This window comes from Mobula hypostoma, chromosome 14, assembly GCF_963921235.1.
Source record: "Mobula hypostoma chromosome 14, sMobHyp1.1, whole genome shotgun sequence".
NCBI lineage: Eukaryota > Metazoa > Chordata > Chondrichthyes > Myliobatiformes > Myliobatidae > Mobula > Mobula hypostoma.
The window spans coordinates 14883427-14895995 of NC_086110.1; the positions used below are offsets into that span (position 1 = coordinate 14883427).

At 44.8% G+C, this 12569-nt stretch overlaps 1 protein-coding gene across 2 annotated transcripts in view; it reads left to right on the top strand.

Moving 5' to 3' along the window:
* The window catches only part of smpd3 (sphingomyelin phosphodiesterase 3), a 236589-nt gene that overhangs the window by 199070 nt on the left and 24950 nt on the right, over window positions 1-12569 (top strand). For both annotated transcript variants that reach the window (XM_063066704.1, XM_063066703.1), the window contains exon 4: window positions 1086-1232. In XM_063066704.1, coding sequence (XP_062922774.1) covers window positions 1086-1232 — 147 coding nt within the window. The remainder of the gene's footprint in view (window positions 1-1085; window positions 1233-12569) is intronic.

Below are 12569 nucleotides of genomic sequence, written 5' to 3' on the forward strand. Positions count from 1 at the left end.
CAGGAGATGACATTTGATAGCAATACTTTTCCTCTGTCTATATCCAGATCAGTCATATTTGCCACAAGTCATCCATCTGTGAAATTGATTCAGTTGTTATTTCTTGCATTCCATCTGCACTCCTTGACCTGCTATCTGCAACACATCACTCTACTTTGTAACGCTTATCCTTTCCCAGTAACAACTCTTCCCAACAACACCTTGGCCTGATCCTGTCAGAGATACTGCCTTCGTCCTGTCCATTCGTCCCTCTCTCCATGCAACTTCAAACTAAAGTTTTTTCTATCTCAGAAGGTGGTAAATCTCTGGAATTCCATTCCTGGAGGGTTGCAGAGGCTGGATCATTGGGGTACGTAAGGACGGGGTGGATACATTTTTGAAAAATCAGGGAATTTAGAGAAGAGGAGCTGAGGTATGGGACAGATCCGTATTGAATAGTAGGGCAAACTGAATCCTGCTTCTATTTTCTTGTGTTTTCTTTTTCCCAGTACTCAAGAAGTCTCTGTCCTGAAGTGTTAACTCTCTTTCTCATTCCACAGATGCAGACTGAGTGTTTCCAGAGTTTCTGTTTTATTTCAGATGATTTTCGCCATGTGAAATCTCTGAAGGAGATGTTTAAGGCCTTAATCTATGTTATGTCAGTTTGGCCAATTTGGCCAGCTGCCCTTTGATCAAGCACCAGGTTTACCTCGGACATCAGCTGTTTGCATTTTAACAAATGCACAGATCAGTCGAGCCTGCACTTGGTCCCTTTAATCTCCTGGGATTTAATAGCCTGTTTGCAATTTGTATTGTTGGAAAAGAGTGGATGTTTTTAAAGATGCCAGTTCTCCATCACAATTCTCTCCTCTTCCTACCGAAGGAAATTCAAAAAGGCACTGACTGTGGGTCAGTAAATACTTAAACATGGCAAGACCAAAATGCTAGCATTGGGACATGAGTGTTAAAATTTGGTTGTAAGTGCCCAGTTATGTCAGTTCACGGAAGAAAGGCAGTGCACATCTCAGATGATGTGTGGCTGTTTGCTTTCCGGATCTCAGACTCTATATTTAATTAAGTGCTTTTCACATCTGTCTCTCACCCAGGAGATACTGCCATTCGCTGTGAACAGATGGACCACCTGCTGAACTGGCTGGCCGAGTTCCGAAAATCTACCTCTTCACCCAGCACGGAAGAGCTGCTGGCGTTCGATGTCCTGTGTGGGGATCTCAACTTTGATAACTGCTCCTTGGGTGAGTCCTCTCCTCGAGGCGTCACACTGGCTTGTGACATTAATCTAACAGCTGGGGCCTGCTGGTGGTGTAACTAATGAGCCAGTGGTGTGAAGCAGGGCTCAGGCTGGCATTGTTGGTAAGTAAGATCTCACCATTTCTTAGGTGGCCCATCGACATTAAGGATGACTTGCTTATACTCCAGTTTTGTTACGTTCTGAGGTAGGTGATGAGGGAACTTCGGACTCTTCCACAGATGTGCTGAGGAGAAGTGGGTTTGGGAGATGATCAACTTTTTCCTTATATACAGGATTTCTGTGTGCTCCTGATGCATGGAATTGGAAGCTTTCCATATTACCCATCCCTTTCCACTGATCATGAGCCTGAGATTCCCAGGAGTCAGAATGTGGAAGCTTTTCCCGTCACTCAGACATGAGGTCGCCTGAACCTCAATCATCTATTTGCAGTGTCCGGGTACTCCTTTGTTTGTCCCCATTAAACTTTCACTTCCATTCGAGACATCTATCCTCTTTGCCATCTTCCCTGCTGCTCATCTCCCCAAACTTCCTCCGGGGAAGTCAATCTTAAAACACTCTGCAAATGCGAGTGAGAGTTGGTCAGCAAAGACACAACCTGCAACTTAAAACTAATGTTTTCTTCTCACTGAGGGGTGGTGATCTGTGTCTTCGGGGCAACACAGCTGCTGCCTCACAGCATCAGAGACCCTGTTTCAATCCTGACCTCTGGTCCTGCCCGTGCAGAGTCTAAACATTATACCCGTGATCACGTGGGTTTCCTCACACGTTCCGAGCAGTCACATCTGGTAGGTTTATTCATCATTGTACATTGGCCTGAGCATGGAGGTAGGCGGTAGTGTCTGGAGGGAGTTGAAGAGAATGTGGGGAAAATAAAAGTAAATGCGATGAATGTAGGATGGTGTAAATGAGCACTCGACAGTCAGTACAGACCTGATGGGCCAAATGGCCTATCTCTGTCCCTTATTTCTCTCTAACTACGAAAATGACTTGGCAGTATCACTGACCAGCAATGATTACAGCTCTACAGCCCCAAATATTACTGACTCTTACCGGTCAATTACTGTCTGCACTTCTCACTGCCTCAGTAAAGCAACCAGCATAACCAAAGACCCAAGCATCCAGGCATTCTGTCTTCCATCTGGCAGAAGGTATGAAAGCCTGAAAGCATGCAAAACTAGACTTGAGGGCAGCTTCTATCCTACTGTTGTAAAACTACTGTATGGTTCCCTAGTGTGATAAATTGGACATCTGACCTCACAATCTATCTCATTTTGATCCTGCACCTGCACTGCTCTTTCTCTGTAACTATTGTATTTTGTTCTGCCTTCTGTTATTGGCTTACCTTGTTCCACCGCGATGCACTGTGTAATGATTTGATCTGTACGCAAGGCAGTGTATCTCTGTATATGTGACAGTAATATACTAATAGCGATTTATCTTCCAAATATCCGCAAGTCTCGCTATTATGCAGAAAAGACAATAGACAATAGACAACAGAATCAACAGAGCAGAAAGCTCAAGAAGGGATCGTACAGTATGGCCAAGTGAAATAGGAATTGATATGAAAGGTGAGGGGAGTAACGAATTAAAAGTATTATATATGAATGCGCGAAGTATAAGAAATAAAGTGGATGGGCTTGAGGCACAGTTGGAAATTGGTAAGTATGATGTTGTGGGAATAACAGAGACATGGCTTCAAGTGGACAGGGCCTGGGAAATGAATATTCAAGGGTATACGTCCTATCAAAAGGACAGACTGATGGGCAGAGGGGGTGGGGTAGCTCTGTTGGTGAGGAATGAAATTCAGTCCCTTGCGAGGGGGGACATAGAATCAGGAGACGTAGAGTCAGTATGGATAGAACTGAGAAATTCTAAGGGTAGAAAGACCCTAATGGGAGTTATCTACAGGCCCCCAAACAGTAGTCTGGATGTAGGGTGTAAGTTGAATCAAGAGTTAAAATTGGCATGTAGCAAAGGTTATGTTATGGGGGATTTCAGGTAGACTGGAAGAATCAGGTTGGTACTGGACCCCAAAAAAGGGAGTCTGTGGAGTCCCTCCGAGATGGATTCTCAGAACAGCTTGTACTGGAGCCTACCAGAGAGAAGGCAATTCTAGATTTAGTGTTGTGCAATAAACCAAATTTGATCAGGGACCTCGAGGTGAAGGACCCATTAGGAGGTAGTTACCATTATATGGTAAGTTTTAATCTACAAATTGAGAGGGAGAAGGGAAAATCGGAAGTGTCAGTATTACAGTTGAACAAAGGGAACTGTGGAGCTATGAAGGAGGAGCTGGCCAACGTTCAATGGAACAATACCCTAGCAGGGATGACAATGAAACAACAATGGCAGGTATTTCTGGGAATAATGCAGAAGGTGCAGGATCAGTTCATTCCAAACAGGAAGAAAGATCCTAAGGGGAGTAAGGGGAGGCCGTGGCTGACAAGGGAAGTAATGGACAGTATAAAAATAAAAGAGAAGAAGTATAACACAGCAAAGATAAGTGGGAAGCCGGAGGATTGGGAAACTTTTAAAGAGCAACAGAAGATAACTAAAAAGGCAATACGTAGAGGAAAAAATGAGGTATGAAGGTAAACTAGCCAAGAATATAAAGGAGGATAGTAAAAGTTTCTTTAGGTATGTGAAAAGGAAAAAAATAGTTAATACCAAAATTGGGCCCTTGAAGACAGAAACGGGTGAATTTATTATGGGGAACAAGGAAATGGCAGACGAGCTAAACAGGTACTTTGGATCTGTCTTCACTAAGGAAGACACAAACAATCTCCCAGATATAATAGTGGCCAAAGGACCTTGGGTAATGGATGAACCGAAGGAAATTTATATTAGGCAGGAAATTGTGTTGGATAGACTGTTGAGTCTGAAGGCTGGTAAGTCCCCGGGACCTGATGGTTTGCATCCCAGGGTACTTAAGGAGGTGGCTTTAGAAATCGTGGACATATTGGTGATCATTTTCCAATGTTCTATAGATTCAGGATCAGTTCCTGTTGTCCCACTTTTCAAGAAAGGAGGGGGAGAGAAAACACGGAATTATAGACCGGTTAGCTTGATGTCGGTGGTGAGAAAGATGCTGGAGTCAATTATAAAAGATGAAGTTACGACACATTTGGATAGCAGTAACAGGATAGGTCTGAGTCAGCATGGATTTACGAAGGGGAAATTGTGCTTGACTAATCCTCTGGAATTTTTTGAGGATGTAACTATGAAAATGGACAAGGGAGAGCCAGTGGATGTAGTGTACCTGGACTTTCAGAAACCCTTTGATAAAGTCCCACATAGGAGATTAGTGGGCAAAATTAGGGCACATAGTATTGGGGCAGAGTACTGACATGGATTGAAAATTGGCTGGCTGACAGGAAACAAAGAGTAGCGATTAACGGGTCCCTTTCGGAATGGCAGGAGGTGACCAGTGGGGTACCGCAGGGTTCAATGCTGGGACCGCAGCTGTTTACAACATACATTAATGATTTAGATGAAGGGAATAAAAGTAACATTAGCAAATTTGCCGATGACACAAAGCTGGGTGGCAGTGTGAAATGTGAGGAGGATGTTATGAGAATGCAGGGTGACTTGGACAGGCTGGATGAGTGGGCAGATGCATGGCAGATGCAGTTTAATGTGCATAAATGTGAGGTTATCCACTTTGGTGGTAAGAACAGGAAGGCAGATTATTATCTAAATGGAGTCAAGTTAGGAAAAGGAGAAGTACAATGAGATCTAGGTGTTCTTGTACATCAGACACTGAAAGCAAGCATGCAGGTACAGCAGGTAGTGAAGAAAGCTAATGGCATGCTGGCCTTCTTAACAAGGGGAATTGAGTATAGGAGCAAAGAGGTCCTTCTGCAGCTATACAGGGCCCTGGTGAGACCACACCTGGAGTATTGTGTGCAGTTTTGGTCTCCAAATTTGAGGAAGGACATTCTTGCTATTGACGGAGTGCAGCATGGGTTCACAAGGTTAATTCCCGGGATGGCAGAACTGTCATATGTTGAAAGATTGGAGCGACTGGGCTTGTATACTCTGGAATTTAGAAGGACGAGAGGGGATCTGATTGAAACATATAAGATTATTAAGGGATTGGACACGCTGCAGGCAGGAAGCATGTTCCCGCTGATGGGTGAGTCCAGAACCAGAGGCCACAGTTTAAGAATAAGGTGTGGGCCATTTAGAATAGAGTTGAGGAAAAACTTTTTCACCCAGAGAGTGGTGGATATATGGAATGCTTGGCCCCAGAGGGCAGTGGAGGCCAAGTCTCTGGATGCTTTCAAGAAAGAGATGGATAGAGCTGTTAAAGATAGTGGAATCAAAGGTTATGGGGATAAGGCAGGAACTGGATACTGATTGTGGATGATCAGCCATGATCACAGTGAATGGCGGTGCTGGCTCGAAGGAATGAATGGCCTACTCCTGCACCTATTGTCTATTGTCTATAACGCTTCATCAGATACAGAAGGTAGGAGGCCGGAGGGAGAAGTCTGAGAGGATTGGAAATTCTGGAGATGGAAGAACAGGTCCACAATTTGGGCTGGCGACCACTGTCCTGTCCAAAGAAATCTAACAAAAGGTCGCAGACCAGAACCTTGATTGTTTCTCTTGATTTGCACAGTGCTTTTCACAGTCTCGGGATGTGTAGGCAGCATTTTCCAGCAAATTAAATGGTCTTTTTGTGAGTGAGTGCCACCTTGTTCACAGGCAGAACCCACAAAGAGCAGTGAAATATATCATCTGTTTTAGTGTTATGTGAGAAATAAATATTGGTGAATGTACCTGTTATGCCAATAAACAAGGGTCTGCTTGCACTGAGACCATAGAGGGATCCAAAGTTATCGACTCACCTGAGAGATGGCCACTTTCCTGGGTAACAGAGTGCTGGAGCTGGGGATGAATCCAACCAAAGTTTGAAGTTTGCTGACAACTAGCCAAATCAAAGGTGGTGATGAATTGGTATGTTGGAAGGAGATTTAAAATCTGGTTGAATGGTGCCACAGCAACGATTCCTCACTCAATGTCAGCAGAACCAGAGAGCTGATTATTGACTACAGGAGGAAGAAATCAGAGGTCCATAGGCCAGTCTGCACGAGGGGATCATAGGTGGAGAGGGTCAGTAACTTATAAATCTGTTGGCGTTATATCAGAGGTTCAGGCCTGAGCTCAGCAAATAAATGGAATCACAAAGAAGGTGACGCTGCCTGTACTTTCTTAGAAGTTTGCATAGATTCAGCATGTCATCAAAAACGTTGACAAACTTCTATAGCTGCACAGTGGAAAGTATTCTAACTGATTGCATCACAGCAGAGTATAGAAACACCAATGCCCAGGAATTGAAAGTCCACAGAAAATGGCTGATACAGCCCAGTCCCTCCCCACCAGTGAGCACATCTGCCAGGAGCGCTGCGACAAGAAAGCAGCATCCATTATCAAGGACCCCCGCCATCCACACTGTGCTCTCTTCTCAAAGGATGTAGGAGCCTTCAGTCCCACACCACAAGGTTCAGGAACAGTTATTTCCCTACAACCATCGGGTCCCTGAACAGTGTGGATAACTTCACTCACCTCAACGCTGAATTTATTCCACAACCTACAGATTTACTTTCGAGGACTCAAAAACTCTTTTCTCAGTATTATTTATTTCTTTATTTTGCACAGTTGATCTTTTGCACATTGGTTATTTATCAGTCTTTGTGTATAGTTTTTTTATCGATTCTATTGCACTTCTTTACTTTCTTGTAAATGCCTGCAAGAAAATGAATCTCCTATGGTGACACTTTGATAATAAATTTGAGGTTGAACCTGCGGCCCACTGAGACCGAGACAGGATTACTCACACAGAGTTCCAGCTGAGGCTCCTGGTTCCCCAGACTGGGTGGACAGCTGAGTGTTTCACTCCTGCCTCTGACATAATCAAGGCAGGTTTAAAACTGCAGTGGATTTAAATCCAAGTCTGTGGTAGCAAGCAAGTGTGGTGCAGCTGATAGAGCTGTCTCATAGTGTTCGAGACACAGATTGAATGCTGACCTCAGGTGCTGTCTACGTGAACTTTACACGTCCTCCCTGTGAACCCAGGGGTTTGCCCAAGGTGCTCCTGATTTCTATCCAAAAACTGTGCAGCAACAAAGACACAATGCTGGAGGAACTCGGCAAGTCAGGCAGCATCTATAGAAGGAAATAAGACAGTCAATTGTTTCAGACTTACTGAGTTTCCTTAGCATTTCGTGTCTGTTGTTCAAGATTTCCAGCATCTGCAGAATCTCTTCTGCCAATGATGTGCAGGTTGGTGGGTTACCTGGCCACTGTAATTTATCCATGGACATGACTCGCAGAATCTGGGGGGCTTGAAGAGAGTGGGGAGAATAAAAAATAAGATTTAGGTAGGATTGGTGTAAAATGGGTGGTTAATGATGGCATGGATTCGATGGGCCAAAGGACCCGTTTCTATGTGCTATGACTTTATGTTGAAGTGAAGGATTGCTATAGCATGTATCTGATTATTTATCCAGAATCGGGAGGACAGCAGTTCAGTCTGTAATTTCATATCTGATGGCATTTAGTCTTTTTTTTCTTCTCTCTCTCTCTCTCTCTCTCTCTCTCTATCGCCATCTCTATCTCTATCTCTCTGTCTATCTAGTTCGTTCTCCAAGAGCCCATGTTTATTTACTGGACACTTTAGAAGCAAGCAGTGAGAGTTCAGATGATTCACTCTTCATGGACAGTGATGTACTTCTCAAAGTGCCATTGACGTTGATGTGAGGTGACCAATTAATCCTGTGCTATGAGCAGTCTCACTTTACAGCTGTGTACGGAAACAGCTTTAGTCATCTGGACCTCTGCATTCACTGTCCAGTAACACCACCCCCACAATTCACACATCGCTGACTAGAGATCCCACCAATGAAACACTAACCAATGACCACATAGTTGGTTACATAATTTAAAACAGGTGGGTCTCGGGACTTGCTGGTGAGTCTCACTTACAGGACTCTAAACGAGGAACATTTGCAAATTGTTAGTAAGTAGTTGAATAAGTTAGGTTCAAGCAGAGTGGGTGCCTGAGGCTTTGGTGGGAAGAGGAGTAAGCGACCCAGCTACGGGGAGTGAGAGTGACTCTTTAAAAAAGGCTTCACTGAGAAGGCACAGGTAAGGTTTTATTTTATTGTTCATCCTGAGTCCTTGAATTGGCAAAGGTAGGACAGTGGAGTATTGCTCCTGCAAGATGTGATAAGTGAGGGAACCTCATGATCTCGCGGATGACCACATCTGTGGGAATTGCAGCCAGCTGCACCTCCTGGCAGGTTAGATCAAGAAACTGGAGCTGGATGTTGAGGTACTAAGGACCATCTGGGCATTAAGGGTTTCACAGATGAGCGTTTTACTGAGGTGGTCACATCCAATAGGTTGGTGAACACCAGGAGAAATAAGGGGAGTGAGTAATCAGTGCAGGATTCTCCTGCGGCCATTTCCCTCACAACAGGTTTGTACCCCTCTTGATACTGTTGAGGGGCATGTTCTTTCATCCTCTGGCACTGAGAAGGGAAGGATGCAGTCAGACAGGGCGATAGTGATAGGGGAAATCTATGGTGTGGGGGACAGACAGGAGATCCTGTGACCGCAAGAAACACCAGGATGGTGTGTTAATCTGCTAGGTGCCAGGGTCAAGGATGTCTCTGGGTAGCTGCAGAAAATTCTCTGGGGCGAGGACGAACAGTCAGAGGTCATTGGTCATGTTGGTACAAACGACAGGGGTAGAACAAGGAAGAAGTCCTGCAGGATGACTATAGGGAGTTAGGAAAGAAATTTAAATGCAGGACCTCAAGGGTAGTGATCTCTGGATTACTTCTGGTGCCACGTGCTAAAGAGTCCAAGAATAGAAAGGTAGGCCAGATGAATGTCTGGCTAAAGAACTGGTCCGTGGGCAGGGATTCAGGTTCCTGGATCCGGAGGATCTCTTCTGGGGTAGAGGTGACCTGTACAACAGGGTCAGGTTGCACTTAAACCAGAAGGGGACCAATAACCTACTGGGATGATTTGCTTTTTCCACCTGGGTGGGTTTAAACTACATTAGCCGGTGGGGGCAGGAGGGGAGAACTCTAAAGAGCTAAATCAGTGAGAAGACTGGGATGCAGGCAGCAGACCAAAGTGTGTAAGCCTTGCAATCAGGATAGCCATGTATACAGTAGAAGGGCAGATAGACCACTGCTTTCAATTGCACCTGTTTCAATACATGTAGCTTAAAAGGCAAGGTGGTGACCTGATGGTGTGGTTTGTCTCTAGGGACTGGGATATTGTGGCCATACCAGAAGTGTGGCTGAGAGGAGGTAGGACTTGATGTGCAATGTCCCAGAGTACCGATCAGAGGAACAGGTAATGGTGGAGAGGTGCTGCCCTTTTGATAAGGAAGAGCGTAACAGCAGAGGATATCCTCAGGGGATCATCTAACATTTAGGTAGCACTTAGAAATAAGGTGCAAGAGGTTGGTCACTTGGTAGGGTATATTATAGACACCCAATTATCAGCTGGAGCTTGAGGAGAAGATGGTTTGAGAAATTGCGTGTAGTTGTGAGAATAGTAGGGTAGAGCCAGTGGGAGATTTCAATATTCCTGGTATTGACTGACCCACCTAGAGTGTAAAGGACCTGGATGAGATGTGTGCATCTCGTTGGACAATACATCGAATAAACTACTCAGGAAGGAAAGTCCTCTTATGGAATGAGGCAGTTTGGAACTGAAGTGGCAGTTTGAGAGCACTTTGGGTCCAGTGACCACAGTTCTATTAGTTTTAAAATAGTTGTGGAAAAAAAAATATAATAAGTCCACATGTTGAAGTCCTGAACTGGAGCTGGACCAAGTTTGAGGGCATTAGGCAGGATCTTGCCTCGGTTAACTGGTGGCTCCACTTAAACCCAAAGGAACAATTGGCAAGTGAGAAGCTTATAGCAAGAGCCCAGGGATAGCATTTTCCTGTTGGGGTGAAAGGTGGGCATACCGAGTTCAGGGAACTCTGGCTGATGAGAGATATTGAGGCTCTGGTAAGGAGAATAAAGGAAGTGTACTTTGTGCTTAGGCAGCTGGGTATGAATGAAGCCATTGATGATTATAAAAAGGTTAACGCAAGGCGTAAGAGGGCAAAGAGGGGTTGAGGTGGATTTGGCAGGCAAGGTTCAAGATAATCCCAAGAGACTCTTTGTTATGTTAACTGAAAGGATGACGAGGTCCTCTTAAAAACAATCAGGCCACCTAAGTGTGAAGCCCCAGGAGATGGGTGAGAACTTAATGTCTAGTTCTCCTCAGTGTTTGCTAAGGGGAATATCATGTTTTCCAAAGGAATGAGGGTAATATGTGGTAAGGTCTTGGATCACACGTATATTACAAGGAAGAAGGCATTTACAGCCTTGAAGATTTTTGCTTTGTTGTTAGCCCTGGCAAAGTACCACATGACTGAAATGCAGCTCATGTAGCTTTATTCTTCGAGGAGGTTAACAAGGACAGATGAGGGGACTGAGACAAGTTACTGGAGGGAATTCTGAGGACAAGATTGAGCATCATGTGGATAGTCAAGGTCTGATTAGGAATAGCCAGTGCGGTTTTGTGTATTGTAACTTGTAACTGACAAATCTTTTAAAGCCTTTCAAAGAGGTAAGGTGATAGATGAAGGTAAACAGTGGATGTTGTACACAGTACATGGACTTTAGCAAGGCCTTTGCCATGGTGCTGCATGGCAGGCCGATCTAAGGTTAGGTCCCACGGGATTCTGGTGGGGACCAGTGAGGTGGACTCAGAACTGGCTGAATGAACGGAGTCAATGGGGATGGTTGATGGTTGATCCTCTGACTGGAGGTGTCTGTTTGGGATCTCTGCTATTCACTATTTATGTAAATAATCGGGATGTGAATGTACATGGTGTAATTAGCAAGTTTGCTAATGATATGAAATTAGGGGTCTCGTTGATTGAAACAAGTTACAATGAATTACCAAGCTATTGAAGGGAGATGAGTTGAGGAATAGCAAATGGATTTCAACTTCGATAAGTGTGAGGTAATGTATTTTGGACCGTCAAACAGGGTGGGACCTGTACAGTGAATGGCAGGGCACTGACAAGCATTGTGGAAAAGAGGGACCTGGGAATACAAGTGTACAACTTGTTGAAGGCTGTGCAATTAGACACAGTGGTGAAGGTGGTGTTTGACATGCTGGCCTTCATCAGTCAGAGCATCAAGTTTAGGAATAGGTCCATTATGTTGCAGTTATACTGAACACAGCATTGGTAAGGACACAACTGGAGTATTGAGTACGGTCTTCTTCTCTGTTATAAGGAAAGCACTGTCGAGAGGAGAGATGTATGAGGATACTGCCTGGGCAGGAGGGCCTGAGTTATAAGTAAAGGCAGAAGTTAGCCATGCTGAATCTTATTCCTCAGAGTGCAGGAGAATGAGGCATCCAATTCTAGAGGGCACATCTTCCCAACCTGCACTGTTCTCCCCGTGCCTGCTACAGACCGTACTCCCACCTCAGGTGGGCACAGCAGTGGTGGTGTGCTGGGGCATCTGGGGATCCTGGCGTGGCAGCTGGGTCAGGTTAAATGCTGCTGGTTAAATACTGTTTACTGGCAGCAGCTGAACTGCCTGATACGCTGGGTGGCTCTTTGCTGCCCTCCAGAGGAGCCCCTCAGCAACTCCAACTCGCACCATCCTACCCAACAGTGATCCTGCATTTTTATTTTCCCCACCTTCCCATCAGCTCTCCTCCCTCCAAATTTTCCCACTGTGCCCGCACATCATTGGGATGTGGGAGGAAATCCATGAAGTCACATGGAGAATGTGCAGATTTCAAATAGATGGCACGAGAGGTCAAGCCAAAGTAAATGTATTATCAAAGCACATACCCCATGCTACCCTGATACTCATTTGTTTGCAGTCATTTGGAGGAAAATAATGAATTTATGAAAAACTATAAATAAAAAGACTGACAACCAGTGTGCAAAAGACGAGTCATGCAAAAAAGTAATAAGTAATTCTGAGAACATATAGTAAGTTGGAGGGCAAGGGCTTTCCCTGTGATGGACTGACCCCATTCCTACAGAATGGCTACAAGGTGAACAAAATGAATTGAGCCCTTGAAAGGGCTGACCGAAAAACCAGACAATCTAACAACAAGGAGGAACCTGTCGCTACGGCCTGTCTTCCCTATATTTCCACAGTTTCCTGGAGGATTGCCAGGATCCTGAAGAAATATCGGAATAATACCATCCACAAACCCGTAAGGAAGCTCAAATCATAGCCTGTGCTGGTCAAAGATGACCTGGGACTCA